The 19,055-nt window shown below is 36.8% G+C and overlaps 1 protein-coding gene across 3 annotated transcripts in view; it reads left to right on the top strand.

Moving 5' to 3' along the window:
- Nucleotides 1-832: 832 nt before the first annotated feature.
- INTU (inturned planar cell polarity protein) overlaps nt 833-19,055 on the top strand; it is a 94,401-nt gene continuing 76,178 nt past the window's right edge. For all 3 annotated transcript variants that reach the window (XR_007151854.1, XM_047857525.1, XM_047857524.1), the window contains exons 1-2: nt 833-1,046; nt 14,575-15,113. Coding sequence is in view for 2 of the 3 variants with exons in the window: in XM_047857525.1 (XP_047713481.1) it covers nt 901-1,046; nt 14,575-15,113 (685 nt within the window). In the remaining variant the exon portion in view is untranslated. The remainder of the gene's footprint in view (nt 1,047-14,574; nt 15,114-19,055) is intronic.

Here is a 19,055-nt window from a genome sequence, read left to right as displayed (position 1 = left end):
AGTTTCCTTATTTTAGTATAAGGATCTTTACTTCATAGTATGTGAATACGTAGTATAGTATATCAATAGAACAAGTAATTTGAGAAATGGCTGACTCTCAATAAAGGCTAGCTATTATTTTGTACTTAGAAAAAAATACTTGTAGGTATTCGTAAATTACCGATAAAATTTACCAGTTTACATTTCCAATTTCAGTGATAATACTTCATCAAATTATAAAATTACAAAATGAACGTGCAGTTGATTTCACATTGCCTCTTATTTTAAGCAATTTACAACATTTGCTAGGGAAAACTATACAAATGTTTGCAACTGTGAAACAGTAAGAAAACCAAAGAAACATTGGAGCGTATTTACATTTACACCTAGTGGACTTTGCTTAAAAGCTTCCCTTCCCAGCACAGATGCAGAGGCCCTGGGGAAAGGTACGGAGGAGTTTCCTTTACTTCATGGGAACCCCAAGCTGAGTGCCTCTAAGGCTTTGGGCAGCTGTTCGGCTTAGAAACATAGGGCAAAGTGCAAACTAGAAAAAGGGAAGAAAAAAATGGGTCTCCGCTGTTAATAAACTATAGTACTCTAAAGGAGTGCGTTTAGGAGACTCTAAGTGGTGAAGTTTTTAACTACTTATATTCCTCCAACTGAGATGCCCTCCTGGAAGTTTCACCTCGTTGGCTTCTTTCAGTAGCTCCCTCTCTCTCTCTCTCTCTCTCTCTCTCTCTCTCTCTCTCTCTCTCGGGAAAGCTTCCTCGTCTCCCTGGCAACTCAAGCTGCCACCAATTGCAGCCAAGGATTGGCGGTCACGTGGCCTTTGCCCTTTCCCTAGCGGAGACAACATGGCGGCTACGGCGAGCCATTGCTGCGAGATTTGAATTAACACTACTAGTAACTACTGCATCCTTGATGATGGCGTCTCCGGTTTCGTATGGTTCCCGTCAGAGCCCAGATGAGCTCCCTGGAGACCATTCTTCACAAGAAGATGAGGATTGCGATTATGAAGATCGGGTCAACGACTCGGGTTCATATTCCTCAACCAGTAGTGATTATGAGTAAGATTCTTGAAGAGGGACAATTAAGTCCATTCTTTCAATCCAGAGAGTGTACACTTGGGCGGCGGCGGCGGGGTGGGGGGCGGCCTGCCAGAGTGTTGGAGTAGTTGGGATTGAGTGTTTGAGGTTCTATAATTAGTGGGATTTATTTGAGCCACGTTCCAATTGTGAGGGACGTGAGCCGAAATGACGTGCGGTTCTTTGCTGTTGTAGGTTTTTTATGATTATCAGATAAGGTTCTCCTCTTTGTGGAGTGTTCTGTAATATTTGACTGTATATCTGTTAGAATGTTCACAAAACTCTTCGTTCCTATGTCAGTGTCTTCTTCTCTGGTGTTATAATCTTTGTGACTTTAGTGGAGGGATACCCTACACGTTTTATAAGTCAACTATTTATTTAGATTTTTTTCCCTGTTATAAAAATGGATATATATAAAAGAACTAAAATCCACTGATAGTCTTCACCATCAAGGACAACCTCTCAGCATTTTGGGGTATTTCTGCTGTATTTTCCTACACGTTCTCATGGTTTTCTGGTTTTCTACTTAATGTCATAACATAATTTTAAAAATACAAAATATCTAAATATTATTTTCCACTTTTTAATCTTTAATAATAATGAAAAAATTATTTTGATTCATAAGACCCAGTGTCTCTTTAATTTTGAAGGAATCTATCCCTTACTGCTATGGATTAAGACCTTTTTGGAAAAGTAAATTCGTGGTAGCTTGAAATAAATGACTAATAGTGAAAAGGTTTAGGTGCCAAAACATCAAGCAATCCCATAATAGACTACCATGCACATTCAGTTTTAGGATGACATTTTAAGTGTATTTAGGAATAAATGGTTACAAGTATTTAATGTGTATTTAGGACTAAAAGTTACTTGCCAATTATTTTCACCTATGGGTATGTTAAAAAATTTTACCATTATCGTTAAAAGCATAGGGGAAGAGCAGTCACTAATGGCTGCTTACCATACTCTAGAGGCTCAATGAGGACAGATTATATTCTTGAAGACTTGAACAGATTTTAGAGGATCAAGTATTTTGTGTAATCTGCTGTGGTCATTTAAAAAATAATTACAAAATTATGGTTATCAAGAGAGGCACTGGAAGGAAATATAGATTATGGGAAACCTTATTTGGTCTTGCTGTGGGAGTCATAGATCTTGTGAGACTCAAGCTCTTGATTTCTCTACATCTTAGAATCACACACTTTTAGCCCAGAGGGAATCTGTAATTTGCCCATGGTCACACAGCTAAATCAGTGTAGAGATTTAGGAGGCCTCATTTCGAATGTAGTACCTTGATTTTAATAGAATGAAGACAAATGAGCTAGTCCTCACTTAAATTCCTAGGAAATGAGTAATCTGGAGACCTTGTGTTAGGAAAGCTTGTTAATTCAAAGCATTTTGTAAATCAAAATACATGTGTGTATTTCATATATATATATTTAAATGGTCATTAAGCTTTCTACATTAGTCATTCACTCATCACTCCAGATGTTCCAGTGTCTTTATCCTCCTAATAGTAAAAGTACAGTAAGTCCCTTTTGTAAAATGTTTTGCTGGTCTATGTTTCAAGTCCTATCAAGATTCAGATTTTATGTCTACCCCTTCTTGATGTGTAGGTCATGGGAATTGATTTGCTGATCTGACCAGGTAGGCTTCTGTTCTGCTCCTATTTACCTATCTAATCTGCAGAGTCAGCAATGCAGAGGTGATCTTCCCAGTTTGGACAAGATCACTTCTTTTTTTTTTTTTTAATGTTTATTTATTTTTGAGAGAGAGAGACAGAGCACAAGCAGGGGAGGGGCAGAGAGAAAGAGGGAGACAGCAGAATCCAAAGCAGGCTCCAGGCTCTGAGCTGTCAGCACAGAGCCCAATGCGGAACTCACCTCACAAACCGCAAGATCATGACCTCAGCCAAAGTCAGATGCCTAACCAACTGAGTGACCCAGGCGTCCCAAGGACAAGATCACTTTTTGATCAAAGGCATTGGGATGTGAACTTAATCTTTCTCATCGAAGCTAAGAGATCCGAATTGCCCATTGTTTTTCATTGCCTACATGGATGATATTGAAGAAGTATGCTAGGGATGCCTGGGTGGCCCAGTTGGTTAAAGCATCTGACTTCGGCTCAGGTAATGATCTCGCAGTTCCTGAGCTCGAGCCCTGCATCGGGCTCTGAGCTGACAGCTCAGAGCCTGGAGCCTGCTTTGGATTCTGTCTCCCTCTCTCTCTGCCCCTCCCCTGCTCACGCTCTATCTCTCTTTCTCTCAAAAATAAATAATAAACATTAAAAAAAATTTTTTTTCAAAGGAAGTTTATGCTAGTTGTTTATTCATATAAAATATTCTTAACTTTCAGTGTCCTAATAGTTAATTATTGCATATTCTTTCTGGTAATTATTATTTCATACATGCTTTCTAACCAAAAACCAGTTTGAGCTGCATGTGATTGTTAATACAGAATAAGGTGATCATTTTGGGGATAAAATTACTTTAGGGTATGTTCTGGTGAAGTACTTTTAGTAAGTTTGTTTAAGACTTATATAAGAGGACAATTTTAGATTAGAAAACACATTGGCAAGTCCCTGGGGATACTTCAGAGATAATACTGGTAGATGAGTTGAGGAAATCAATGACTAGTTTTGGTATTGAAACAATGGAAATCGTACATTTACTTTTAATAATGCCAAGTTCCTTTCCTGTGGTTTTCTTCTCTTTTAACTGTTTTGATCTGTACACACCTATTTTCAGAAATACTACAAATTCTGTTTCCTTCCTTCTTTTCATTTGGCTTATTTGTTTTCTTTCTTAAATTCCACATATGACTGAAATCTTACGGTATCTGTCTTTCCCTGACTTACTTCACTTAGAATAATACTCTCTAGTTCCATCCATGTCATTGGATTTCATTCTTTTTTATGGCTGAGTAATACTATTCCATTGTGGATGTGTATGTGTGTGTATATACCAACTCTTTTTTTCCCCCTCAGATCTAGGATTAGGGTTCAGTTTAGGGCTAAAATAAGGGTTAGGGTTAGGGCCAGGGTGAGGTTATGTGCCTGTTATCCTGCAGGTTAGAGATCTCTCCAGAGGAATGGCTTTAGAGGTAGGGTTAGGGTTAGGGTGAGAGTATATGCCTCATACCCTACAGTTCAGAGACCTCTCCAGAGGTTAGATTTGGTGTTACAGTTAGGATTAGGGTAAAATTTAGGGGTTACTAGTTAGGGGTAGAGTTAGGTTTAGGGTCAGGGTTAAGGTTAGGGTTTAGGTTTGTGGTTGGCATCCTTTGCTGTGGTTTTCCAGTTATTCAACTTTCGAGGCAACATTGGTTAGTACAGATTGGTCAGAGTTCTCAATTTTATAACCTAGATTTTTGTTTTTTCAAAGTGAATATTTTGTTGTTGCTAGATTTTTTTAAAAGCTTGACTTGTAGAAAGAGGGATAATTTAAAAAGAGAATTTAGCTATACAAAGCTAAGGAACTTCCACTGAAAATAAGAATAACTGGAGAAGAAGGGAAATATGTCCTTTGCAGTTTTTTTTCTGAAATTTTTTACCATACAATAAACTTCATGTATTTTTTTTTTTTTAATTTTTTTTTCAACGTTTATTTATTTTTGGGACAGAGAGACAGAGCATGAACGGGGGAGGGGCAGAGAGAGAGGGAGACACAGAATCGGAAACAGGTTCCAGGCTCTGAGCCATCAGCCCAGAGCCCGACGCGGGGCTCGAACTCACAGACCGCGAGATCGTGACCTGGCTGAAGTCGGACGCTTAACCGACTGCGCCACCCAGGCGCCCCCTTCATGTATTTAAAGTGTACAGGAGTGCCTGAGTGGCTCAGTTCGTTGAGTGTCCAACTCTTGACTTCCACTCAGGTCATGATCTGAGTGTGGTGTGATTGAGTCCCCTGTCAGGCTCTGTGCTAAGCCTGGAGCCTGCTTTAAGACTCTCTCTCTCTCTCTCTCTCTCTCTCTCTCTCTCTCTCTCTCTCTCTCTCCCACTCTCCCAGCAGGCTGTGCACTGTCAGTGTAGAACCCAATGTGGGGCTCAGTCTCAGACCCAATGTGGGGCTCAGTCTCACAACAGTGAGATCATGACCTGAGCCAACATCAAGAGTCAGATGCTCAACCAGCTGAGCCACCCAGGTGCTCCAGAGTTGCCTCTTGTAGCAAGTTTTCTCATTTTCATCAGAGGTTTCCCAACGTCCTCCATATCTCCAGGATGGAAAATGCTATGTATTCTAAGGGGCAGTGTGGTTAAAGAGAAAGCTAAAGCCTGAATGTGCAAGCATTTCTATGAAATCTTTGTGTAGGTGGCCTATTAAAGACATGCTTTTCCTCCTTTTAATCAAACCTTTTTTTCCTGAAAATTTTCAAATATGCTCAAAAGAAGAAAGAAGTCCCCTATGTGCTTTCCTTTAACATGAAAACTGTCTTCCTGGTATTGAGAAGCTTTGCGGGCCTTCATTTATTCTGGTTTTTATTTTAAAATTTAAAATAATAGGATAATTGTGTTAGGGTAGTGATACTACTCTGTATGATACTGTAGTGATGGATGATACATGTCATTATTCATTTCCCTAAGCCCATAGAATATACACCACCAAGAATGAACTTTAATGTAAACTGTGGATTTGGGGTAATTATAATGTATGAATATAGGTTTATCCGTTGTAACAAATGTATCCCTCTGGTGGGGGATGTTGATAATGGAGGAGGCTGTGCATGTAGGAGGAAGAAAGTATATTGGAAATCTCTGTACCATTAGCTCAATTTTGCTATGAACTTAAAATGGTTCTTAAAAAAAGAGTATATTAAATCATTTTTCTATAGTACTCAAAAGCTTGGTGGCCTCCCAAATAAATTCCATATTTTCTTTTAAAGCTGTTTTAGATCTGTCCCAAGCCTCTCTGATCTCAGTTTTGATGATCTTCCTTCTTTAAAGTTTGTCTTACCTGGGGCTGCTATTTTAAAAAGAGCATAGACTGAGTAGCTTAAATTATTTTTTCAATGTTTATTTATTTTTGAGAAACAGAGAGAGACAGAGTATGAGTAGGGAAGGGGCAGAGAGAGGGAGACACAGAATTCAAAGCAGGCTCCAGGCTCTGTGCTGTCACCACAGAGCCCGACACGGAGCTTGAACCCATGAACCGTGAGATCATGACCTGAGCTGAAATCAGACACCTAACTGACTGAACCACTCAGGTGCCCCTAGGCTGAGTAGATTATAAACAACAGAAATTTATTTCTCACAGTTCTAGAGGCTGGAAATCCTAGATCACTGTTCCAGTACGGTCAGGTTCTGGTGAGAACCCTCCTCCAAGTTGTGGGTTGATGACTTCTATTTGTACCCCCACATGGCAAAGAACAGAGGGAATGAACAAGCTTTCTCAAGACTCTTAGGAGGGCATACCCCATTCACAAGGCTCCATCCTCATGGCTTCATCTAATCCTCATTACTTCCCAAAGGTCCCATCTCTATACCATCACATTGAGTGGTGGGGTTTCAACATATATATTTTGAGGGGACACAAACATTCAGTACATAACATTACTACACGGAAATATACACCCTCTCTCATACATATTGTATACTTTCACACCTACACTTTTACCTACTTTGTTTTCTCTGAAAGACCTTTGCTTCCTATCTTGTCAAAATCATTCAGTGTCCCACTTAAGTGCTACCTTCTCCTACAGCCTTTTTTGATACCTCTTAGACTTAATTTCTCCAAACTTGACTTTCTTATAGCAGTTTTTGTTTCTCTGTTTTGGCACTTGCATTTAAGCTAGGTGATGAGCCTTCTGTCTGTCTGACATCTTTAAAAGTACAAAAATGCCCTATCAAAAAATGTTTTTGTTGGTCTATGATTTCAGGGTCAGATCTTATCTCTAAACTTAGTGATATGTAACATGCTCCATTAAGCTGAAAGAGTTGGAGGTAGGGAATGTGGTCCTGGGAACAGGGTCATTAGCATAGTTCCAATGGAGATGTGTTCATGATGTAAAAATTTATTTCGTGCAGTGAGTACACAGTGACTAGTTTACTGATTGATCCCCTCCTTTTCTCTAATATGCTTTACGTTTGTAAATGGTGACTGTGGCTAGGCTAGAAAGAATACCAGCCCATCCCAGGTTCCCCACCCCTCAAGCTGCTATGACAGATTTTAACCATTAAAATTATGGCTTTCTTTTAGAAAACAATCAAAAGACTTCATAGATGAAAATTAGATATTGCTGGTAGGCAGAGCACAGAAAAGCATGGATAGACCAGTACTGAACAAACACCAGAGAGAAACGGTATTCATTTGTCATGATGTTTTTATTGTGTGTGGTTTTTCTCTGTCCCTAGAATTGTCCTGCTGTGCATATTAGCACCATGTAACTATGTGTGTTGGCCACGTTGGTGTGCTTTTGACTACTAAAAAGGAAAAAAAAAATTCTGTAACAGGTTTGGAGTAGTAGCAAAAGTCTGTTTTCCTTCAGGAAATGAACCAGTAGGTTTGACTATTCATAACTTTTCTTGTGATGGCTAAGAAAATTCTAATATTACCAATTGATGAAAAATACTGACAATATAAAGACCTGAGAGATTCAATAATTTAGAAGAAAAAAATTAGTATTAGTATAGAATTCTTGAATATGAATTGAGAAACTTATTTGCATTATCTGAAGTTCATTTTCTTTAATATAGTTATGTTACAGTTTATGTAAGTGAACTTGCTTATTTGCAAATTAGCAAGTCTGTCTTTGGGAAGAAGGATTCTACTCATGTTTACTACATCCGAGCCTTGAAAACCAATTAAAATGTTCTCAAACTTTGTGAGCAGACTGAATATACAGTTATTTCTGTTTAGAAAACAAGTAGAATAAACAAAGTAATCTCACTGAAAGACACTTACACAATGACAACTTTGCAGCTTGTACCATAGGATCTCAGAAAAGAGATTAAAGCATTCTTATATTATAAAAATCTGAATTAAAGCAGCTAGAGTTAATGCCTTTTTAAAAATAAACATTTTTTTTGGAATAAATTTAAATTTTCAGAAAAGTTGCAAACATAGTACAGAGTTCCCATATATCCTTCACCCAGTTTCCCCTGATGTTAACATCTTACACAACTATGGTATATTTGCCAAAACTAAGAAATTAACTAACGTTAGTATGGTACTGTTAAATAAACTCCAGACTTTATTTGGATTTCACCATTTCTCTACTTATGTCCTTTTTCTGTTCTAGGATCTAATCCAGGGTAGCATATTGCATTTAGTTATTAAGTGTCCCTAGTTTCTTTTGGTCTGTGATAGTTTCTTAGTTGTTCCTTGTTTTTCATAACCTGGATCACTTGGTTAAGGTAATGTCTGCAAGGTTTCATCACTGTGAAGTTACTATTTCTCACTTTCCATACTCTCTTCTTTGGAAGCATGTCACTAAGTCCTGTTCACGTTAAAGGGGAGGAAAGATTAAGCTCCATCTCCTTGAGTAGGGAGTATAAACATATAACAATAATTTCTTTAATTTTGTTATGAATAATAGTTGCAGTGAAAGGTTGGGTTTTCCTTGTAGTTGTTTTTAATATACCCTCTCCTGTTAGAACTAGTTTGGAGTACAGTCTTTACAACTCTGTTAAGCTTTCTAGCACTTAATCAGTTCTGCTCTTGATGCATCTAAATAGGAATTAATCATTCAGAGTAGGAATAAGGAGCTTTCCAGGAATACTGAACTATGGGAGCCATAGAGGCAGCATCTTTTGCTTTTTATGCCAACAGCACTTAGGCTGGAACCCAGCAAGTAGAGATCACTGGAGACATCTTCATTTATTGCCAGGGGTTGGAAGAGTGCAGAAGTATGAGTGCTGTATCTAATAAAGTTGTAAGTTTCCCTACATTTTTGACTCTGCCAAGCAAGAGGAAAGGAACTAATATTTTTTAATTTACTGTTAGTAACAGCCATGTGAAGTTGCTATAATCTGTTTTCTAGAAGAGATGAGGTAAAGCTTAGAAAAGTAAAAATGTCAATAGAACAGAATTTGAATCCAGGTCTTTGTGACTTCTCAGTTCATTTTCTTTTTACTATACATGTTGCCTTCTGTTTTCAGAGTCTCATATATTCATTTCCTTGTCTTTATTCCTGTTCCACTTATCTCTCTACTTTTAATTTCTTCTTCCTCTTAAAGTGAAGTATTATTTAAATTTAGAGGTGAGGAAAAAGGATCTCATTCATTGCTGGTGGAAATGTGAATTGATATGGTCTTTGGGTAAAAACATATAAGTATAAATATAAGTATAAGCATAAATATAAATATAAATATAAATATAAATAATATAAATATAAATATAAATATGTGGTTGCTGTATCATCATCCATAAGAGCAAAACAAAAACTGAACACAAAGCTAATCAGGAGGTGAATGACCAGAAGTGCTACATCCTTGATAGGGTTTAATGCAGCCATTAGGGGTTTCTAAACTGTAGTGTTCAGTGATAAATGATAAAGGTATGTATGTATATATACATATACATATGTATGTACACTTTTGAAAAATGTATGCAATTGCAATCATATATAAAGAGTATATAATAATTCTGGTTTTTTCAAAAACAATGACAGAATAATCCTCTTTATGTTTTTATATGATTTTATGATTTTAAGAACATGGGTATCGTGGATATATTGTTTATGTCAGTAAAAAGTAGGTAGGGAAGATAACATGTATTATAGTTATGGTCACATTTATATAAAATGAGTCTGTGCATATGTATGTATAAAAAGATGCATGAAAATAAAGTAACCAACTAGAAATCTAGTCGACATTAATTCCTTCCTTCTCTCATCATCTCATGTAAACAGTCTCAAAGTCCAGTGATTTTTAAGCATTTCTCAAATGTTTTTCTTACTTTCCATGTTTTCTGCCATTGCTTTAGGTACCATCTTGGCCTGAACTACTAAAACAGCTCCCTAACCATTCTCTTGACTTGAGTCTTATCTACCTAAATTCTTCTTCCATTCTCTTGTCAAAGTAGATCTATCCAGGGATATCTGACACCTAAATCTCTACCTAAAACTCTTCATTGATGCCCTCTTACTTATGCTACAAAATCCAAACCCCTTGCCATGGTCTAAAAGGTCTTGCAAAATGAGGACTTGACTACTTTTGCTGTCACGCCCCACCTTTGGCAACCATTGACTAGCTTTGTTTTGTTTTGTGTACAAGATTTTACTAAAATTCTGGTTAGTTAACATACAGTATACGTAATAGTAGTTTCAGGAGTAGAATTTAGTGATTCATCACTTACATACAACACCCAGTGCTCATCACAAGTTCCCTCCTTAATACCCATCACCAATTTAGCCCACTCCCCACCCACCTTTCCTCCAGCAACCTTCAGTTTGTTCCCTATAGTTAAGAGTCTGTTTTATGATTTCCCTCTCTTTTCCTTTCCCCCTGTGTTTATCTGTTTTGTTTCTTAAATTCCACATATGAGTGAAATCATATGGTATTTGTCTTTTTCTGACTGATTTATTTTGCTGGGCATAATACCTAGCTCCATCCACATCATTGCAAATGGCAAGATTTCATTCTTTTTGATGGCTGAGTAATATTCCATTATATATATATATATATATATATATATATATATGTATATATATATACATATATATATATGTATGTATATATATATATATACACACACACACACACATATACATACATATACACCACATCTTCTTTATCCACTTATTGGTTGATGGACATTTGGACTCTACATAATTTGGCTATTGTTGATAATGCTGCTATAAACATTGGGGTGCATATATCCCTTCAAATCTGCATTTTTGTATCCTTTGGGTTAATACCTAGTAGTGCAGTTGCTGGATTGTAGGGTAGTTCTGTTTTTAACTTGAGGAACCTCCATACTGTTTTCCAGAGTGGATGTACCAATTTGCATCCACCAACCGTGTAAGAGGGTTCCCCTTTCTCCATATCCTTGCCAACATCTGTTATTTTCCTGTGTTGTTAATGTTAGCCATTCTAACAGGTGTGAAGAATATCTCATTGTAGTTTTGATTTGTATTTCCCTGATGATGAGTGATATCAAGCATCTTTTCATGTGTCTGTTGGTCATCTGTATGTCTTCCTTGGAAAAATGTCTATTCATGTCTTCTGCCCACTTTTAACTGGATTATTTGTTTTTTGGGTGTTGAGTTTGGTTAAGTTCTTTATAGATTTTGGATACTAACCTTTTACCTGATATGTCACTTACAAATATCTTCTCCCATTCAGAAGGGTGCCTTTTAGTTTTGTTGATTGTTTCCTTTGCTGTAAAGATTTTTTATCTTGATGAAGTCTCAATAGTTCATTTTTGCTTTTGTTTCCCTTGCCTCAGGAGAAAGTTGTTATGACACAGATCAAAGAGGTTCCTGCCTGTGTTCTCCTTTAGGATTTTGATGGTTTCCTGTCTCACATTGAGGTCTTTCAACCATTTTGAATTTATTTTTATGTGTAGTGTGAGAAAGTGGTCTGGTTTCATTCTTTTCCATGTTGCCGTCCAGTTATTCCAACACCGTTTGTTGGAGAGGCTGTCTTTTTTCCATTGGATATTCTTTACTGCTTTGTCAAAAATTAGTTGACTGTATAATAGTGGGTCCATTTCTGGGTTCTCTGTTCTGTTCCATTAATCTCTGTGTCTGTTTTTATGCCAGTACCATACTGTCTTGATCACTACAGCTTTGTAATAAATCTTGAAGTCTGGAATTGTGGTGCCTCCCCCTTTGCTTTGCTTTTTCAAGATTGCTTTGGCTATTCGGGTAGTCTTGTGGTTCCATACAAATTTTAGGATTGTTTATTGTAACTCTGTGAAAAATGCTGGTGGTATTTTGATAGGAATTGCATTATAGATTGCTTTGGGTAGTGCAGACATTTTAACAATATTTGTTCTTCCAATCCATGATCATGGAGTGTTTTTCCATTTCTTTGTGTCTTCTTCAATTTCTTTCATAAGCTTTCTATAGTTTTCAGCATACAGATCTCTTATCTCTTTGGTTAGGTTTATTCCTAGGTATCTTATGGTTTTTGGTGCAGTTGTAAATAGAATCAATTCCTTGATTTCTCTTTTTGCTACTTCATTTGGTGTATAGAAATGCAAAAGATTCCTGTACAGTGGTTTTGTATCCTATGACTTTACTGTAATCAGTTCTAGCAATTTTTGGTGGTCTTTCAGGTTTTCTACATAGAGTATCATGTTGTCTACAAATAGTGAAAGTTTGACTTCTTCGCTGATTTGGATGCGTTTTCTTTTTGTTGTCTGATTACTGAGGCTATAACTTCCACTACATTGTCAAATAACAATGGTGAGAGTGGGCATTCCCCTGTTTTGTCCCTGACTGTAGAGGGAAAGCTCTCAGTTTTTCCCCATTGAGGATGATATTAGCGTGGGTTTTTAATATAAGGCCTTTATGATGCTGAGGTATGTTCCCTCTATCCTTACTTTGGCAACCATCAACAAGCTTTAGTTGTCCACATAGGCCATGGAGACTGACCCTCAGGGCTTCTGCTTATGCTGTTACTTCTGCTTGGAATTCTCTTTTCCTCTTCCCCTTAACCCCCACCATACCTCCGCCCAGCAACTTACTCTTTTAGGACTTAACTTCTGTGTTTCCTCTGCTAGAAATTCTCCCCAACCTCACCCTCCTTCCCAGGCTAAACTAGGTGACCTCTATCTTGCATCTACCTCATGTATTGTTGTGAATTCTTTCTCACTTCCTCTTCCCCACAAGACAAGGGAAGGAACTGATGTTTTAATCATTATAATTCTAGTACTTTACAAGCGCCTGGCACTGTTAATTTGCTCATGATGAAATGCCCTGTGCTTCCTGTCCCCCACCTAAAAAGGTCTTTAAGTTATAGCCTAAAAATTGTTTCAAATTCAAATTTTAGGGATTAAGATGAAACATCTTCATGTTTAGCATAGGGAGAAAAATATTTCTTTGGGGTCACATGTTCTAATACAAATAACATACGAAATTAAAAGAGTGAGATTATAAAGCAAATAATTTCATTCATTTTTTTAAATTGATACATATCTTCATAAGTAATTGTATATAATCATGATATGTACATTGTACCATTTTAAATTATGATACATGGTTATCTAAGTTTTTTATGATTGGAGACATTTGTTTAGAATCTTCAGAGTAGAATTGCAGAGTTATTAAATACTAATTTCTGTGGATGCAGATAGATGTGGTTAAACCAACTGATAAATGGTTAATACCTGGTGCTAAGTGGTGCCAAAATGATGCCACACATTTGATATTTGGGACTAGTTATGCCTTTTTTTAGCCATTAGTATATAGTTGAAAATTATGTATTAATGACCAACCACAAACGAGATCAGTGGTTAGTTTCAGAGTTGCGTAATAGAAGAGTACATTTTTAGGAGGTTAATTTTCATAGTTTTTAGAGAGATAGCTAACTTTTAAAAGAACCAGAGTTGCTAATAAACACTGCAGAAACAGAAATGTCTGTTTGATGGAATGATTAGAACACAAATTATACCCTTTTACATCAGGATATTACAGCTGATGTTTCGGAAAGACTCTCTTTACATATTATATTTTTCACTGTAACCAGTTTTGCTTTTAAAAATAGCAGTTTGAAAGGTAGGGTGTTCGTAACATTGAACAGGCAGGGTACAGTTCATGATTAGGTTTGTTACCTTAAGATGAGCATTTTGTTTTTTAACGCTGTTTCAGTCATTTTAATAGCAATACTTTTGCTTTTTTCGGTGGCCTACTTCCCAGTTAAAAGGTTTTTTTTTAAGCAATCACGTGACAAATTATGTAATATGTGGTTTACTTTTCTTACTACAATTATTCACAAAAAGGAGTTTTACAGAAATTATAAGTTATGGAAGCAATCGTTACTAACTGTGATTATAAACTGGTAATTTTGAGCAAGGATTTTATGGTGAGGTGAATGTTTCTTTTTTTGGAAGTTTATTGTATAAACAAATCTTATTAATAGTGGTAGGCTTTAGCTTTCATTTAACATGACAGCCACGATGAATTATTTCTGTGCAAATACGATGTTTTTGTGTCCAGTTTCCAAATGGCTTATGTCTGGATATAATTGCATAATCAACTATTAATGTAAATTATTATCCACTGAAATGTCTAAAGTGAACAATAACCATACAGAGGCTGAATTAAAATAATAATAAAAAATACCCTTAGATTCTAGAAGGAGGCCATTTCCTTTTTATTTGGTTTTTTTTTTTTTCTATCACTGGTGCCTTTTTGATCCCTGTCCTCCAACCCCACTTCTTTAAGACTCTACAAAAAGCATCCTAGGAAATAATGTTGATGTTTACAATAAATTAGAAATAGCAAGGAGACTTTGAAAGAATCAAAGAATTTTCACCACCTCCCACCTCTCTGTACCACCTGTGCCCAAAAGACGTAGCTATTTTTCTTATGTTGGCTGCTATTCAGATTATCTTTTCTCTTTTTCATAGTGATGTTGAACCTGAATGGCTGGACAGTGTGTGGAAAAATGGAGAATTATTTTATTTGGAATTGAGTGAGGATGAAGAAGAAAGCCTTCTTCCTGAGACTCCTACTGTGAACCATGTCAGGTTTAGTGAAAATGAGATTATAATTGAAGAGGATGATTACAAAGAAGGAAAAAAGTATGAACCTAAACTCAAGCGGTTTACGAAAATTTTAAAAAGTAAAAGCCTTTTACCCAAGCGCTACAATAAAAAAAATAGCAATGACAATGAACCAGTGTCCATTCTAAAGCATCAGTCCAACCAGAAAACAGGAGTGGTTGTCCAACAGCGATACAAAGACGTGAATATTTATGTAAACCCCAAAAAGTTAACTGTGACCAAAGCCAAAGAGCAGCTGAAGCTTCTGGAAGTACTGGTTGGGATTATTCATCAGACCAAGTGGAGCTGGAAAAAAACTGGAAAACAGGGCAGTGGAGAGAGACTTGTGGTCCATGGCCTGTTGCCAGGAGGATCTGCTATGAAGAGTGGTCAGATATTAATTGGTAAGTGCTGTTGGTGAACATCTGTTCTTGTTTGCAGAGATTCATGATTAGTAATGCCTTTTGAGACATGTGATCAAAACAGAATTATATCCAAAGTCTCAACAGATTAAGGACTGCTTGATGATATTTGGGACAGTAGTGAAATTGTTTAAGCATTGGTATACTGCAAGGCATAGTGTTCTTTAAATAAGTACTTTGGTGAGTTGAATGTGTGTGTGCCTTATTTAGGCCAAGGAATAGCTTAACTAATTTTTGAGTTTTGAATTATATAATTTTATTTCATCTTGGTTATATTTCCTGACAAGAAAAAGAAAATAAGTTGATTTTACAGTGATAATTTAGATTTGAATGACCTATACCCAATAGCATAAAATAATATGTAATTTATGAATAAAAATACTTTTAAATTGTATGTTTGCACTTGAGTACACGAAGTTCTTGGAGTGGTTTTAAATTGTTTCATTTGGCATATTTAGCCACAGTGATGTTATACGTAAATTTCCTTTCAAGGGTGCTTGTCATAAAATATCTCATCAATTTCAAGGAAAAAAATAAATCCCGAAGTTATTCTGAATATATATTAAAGTGAGCATTTTGTGTTGCTAATACATTTTTAGCTGTTGGATATAATGGTTGCATCAGTAGCAACTTTATTACTTAAGGAAAGCTATATTAGTCAGATGTGAGAATATATTCTTGATGAAACTTAAAAATTATTAATAAATCTAAAAGCTGGCAGTCTTTTAGGTTGACTCAGCCTATAAGATTTAGATAAAGGAACTTTTATAGATACTTTAGAAACATGTTTTTAAAATATTAAAAAAATTTTTAATGTTTATTTTTGAGAGAGACAGACAGAGAGAGAGAGAGAGAGAGAGAAACAGCACAAGTAGGGGAGGAGCAAAAAAAGAGGGAGACACAGAATCTGAAGCAGGCTCCAGGCTCCAAGCTGTCAGCACAGAGGCCGATGCGGGATTTGAACCCACGAGCCACGAGATCATGACCTGAACTGAAGTAGGACGCTTAACTGACTGAGCCACCCAGGTGCACCTAAAAAATATTTCTTTAAGTCTGAGTTGCATTTGTTTGTTCATTGATTCATTAAATTTTTGAGCATCTGCTAAGTGTCAGGAATACAAAGATTACTCTAATGATCTAGTTACTCCTCTTAGGAAGCTCATACTATGGTGGAAGAGATGAGTCAGAAACAGGCAGACAGTTTCACATAGTATGATAAGTGCCATCATGGGGGTTTACGAGGATGAATCATGTTGGATGAGCATCTGTGCAGTGTGTGTTCCAAATGGTTGCAACAAGATCTCCACGTTCTCATCTTACAAAGTAATGTTGATACTCCTCCCATGGAGAGTTACAGTGTTTGTGTCACCGCCTATACCCCCTGGTGCCTGTCATGGGCCTGTGACTACAGCTCAAATAGTATTATGTGATTTCAGAGGTAGGATCATAAAAGGTGATGCAGCCTCTGCCTTGTATTCTTGGAATCTAGTTGCCATTCTGTACAGGAGCAAGGCCGGTATACATAAAGAGGCCATGAGTAGTACTCTGGCTGAGGCCTCAGCCACCCTGCAACATCAGCTACCACACATGAGTGAAGAAGTCTTCTGGATGACTCCAGCTCCAGCTGGCTGCAACTTTGTGAGGAACCCTGAGTGAGACCCTTGGCTAGTCAACCCCAGAACCAGGAAAGATAATAAATGGTGGTTGTTGTTTTAAACAACTTAGTTTTGGGGTCATTCATTATGCAGCAACGGATAGCTGGAAAAGAAGCTAATGCATGCTTACATTCTCTCAGGTCCTCAGCTTTCTTTTTTGCAAAATATGTCTAAGTTTTATTCTTTTCATTCTATCAGAGGAGGCCAGGATTCATGCTTATGAAATCCTGCTTGGTCGTTGCCAACCACCGTAATTCTAGGTACCACGTGATGGGAAACTCCAGCTAATGTACTGTCTGTATTTATCTGGGGCCTCTGCTCGGGACCTACTTGGACTGATTTATAGACAAATCTCTAAAATTCTTTTTACTCATCCCTCTTGAAACCTAGTAGAGAGGTGGTTAGGTCAGTGAGCATGCACTTCTATGTTTTCTTTCCCCTGATCTTCACTCCTAATACCTAGGCCTTACCTCTAGGCCTGATCTTTCTGCACCAACTGTCTGGGAAGAAAGAGAATGAACTATAGAGAGGAAGAAACTACTAGGTAGTCCTGTTGTTAATCTTTAAAATAATTAAAGATACCCAGGATGCTGGTAGTGTACTTTCTGACCTGAATGTGGTTACATGGATGTGTTCAGTTTTTGATCATTTATTGTTGTAACACTACAATTTGTGTACTTTTCTGCATGTGTATTGAATAACAATAAAAAGTTAGAAAAATGAGGTTCATGATTTCATTTCCATAATGGAAGCATTTATGACTTACTAATAGGTTAAAAAATTGTCAGAATAAAATGATTATTTCATCTTTGGTGCATAGCAAAACACTCGGTTGATAAATAAGCCCTCAAAAACATTTACTGAATAAATGCATAAACTGTAAAAAATATGTGTAAGGAAAACAATTAGATGTAAATAGAAATACAGCAAAATGCTAATAGTGTTGGGTTAGTGTGGATACATTATGGTTGATTTGTTTCTCTATTTTTTCAGATTTTTAATTTTATGATTATGTTATATATTTTTAAAGTTACAAAAAAAAATAAAATTGATACTTTGGGAATAAATAATGGACTATTTTAATGTCATGGTCAGTTTGATAATTCCACAAAACGGAATTTCTCATTTGTTTCTTTCATACTTTCATTTCACACTGAAGTCTGTGGGTGAGCTCTGAGGTAACCCTATAGGCAGGAGGATCATGAAAACTTTGTCCTGGTAACGCAGTTTGCTGGGGTGACTTCTGCTGTTGTCTAGCTGGAGGATGACCCTCCTTTGCCTAAAGTCCATTAGCCAAGACAGTGAGACTGGTGACTCTTTTCATTCTGTCCTTTCAAGACAGCAGAACTCTATTCTATTCTGATTCTTCTGTACCTGGATTTTGGGGATTTTGCTGCATTTTTCAGTGCCATTTTTGCTCTTCTTACTACCGACTTGCATCTTTATTTTTTATTTTTATTTCTGAGTTTTTCTTAAAGTTTGACAGCTGATTGCTTCTTGACTACCAGTACCAGCCTCCATCCCCAGACCAAAGCAAATCCTCTTTTTGCCTACACCCTAGAAACTGCATGTCACCTTGGTGACTTTTTCTTCTTCAAGATGACCCATTTTTGTTTAACTAGGTGTTTTTTTAAGGATTAGGAAGAATAGGGTTAGAGAAATCACACATTAATATTCTAGACACATACACCCCCGCAGATTGTTTCAGTTCAACAATAACACAAAGTTTTTATTTTTTTATTTCAAAGATTTTATTTTTAAATAATCTCTCTACCCAATATGGGACTCAAACTTACAACCCCGAGGCGTACCTGGGTGGCTCAGTTGGTTAGGTGTCCCAACATCGGCTCAGGTCATGATCTCACAAATCGTGAGTTTGAGCCCCACTTCAGGCTCTGTGCTGAAAGCTCAGAGCCTGGAGCCTGCTTCTGATTCTGTGACTCCCTCTGTCTCTGCCCCTCCCCCACTCATGCTCAGTCTCTCTCTCTCTCTCTCTCTCTCTCTCTCTCTGTCTGTCAAAAATAAATAAACATTGAAAAAAAATTAAAAAAAAAAAACTTACAACCCCAAGATCAAAGGTCACATGCTGTACTGACTGAGCCAGTCAGGTATCCCTAAAATTTTTATTTTAAGCTCTTATTATGTAACTTCTAATGTTCTCACCTGTGATCACTGAATAGCTTTTTTTGTATGACATATTGTGCTATTTCTCTTTTAAATTTTTTGAAGTTTTCTTTTTTGCTTTTTAAAAATCTTTTTGAGGTATAAC

Source organism: Prionailurus viverrinus, chromosome B1, assembly GCF_022837055.1.
Source record: "Prionailurus viverrinus isolate Anna chromosome B1, UM_Priviv_1.0, whole genome shotgun sequence".
In the NCBI taxonomy this organism is placed as follows: domain Eukaryota; kingdom Metazoa; phylum Chordata; class Mammalia; order Carnivora; family Felidae; genus Prionailurus; species Prionailurus viverrinus.
Note: the sequence above shows the minus strand (reverse complement) of the source record. Positions and strands in the feature narration are given on the sequence as shown.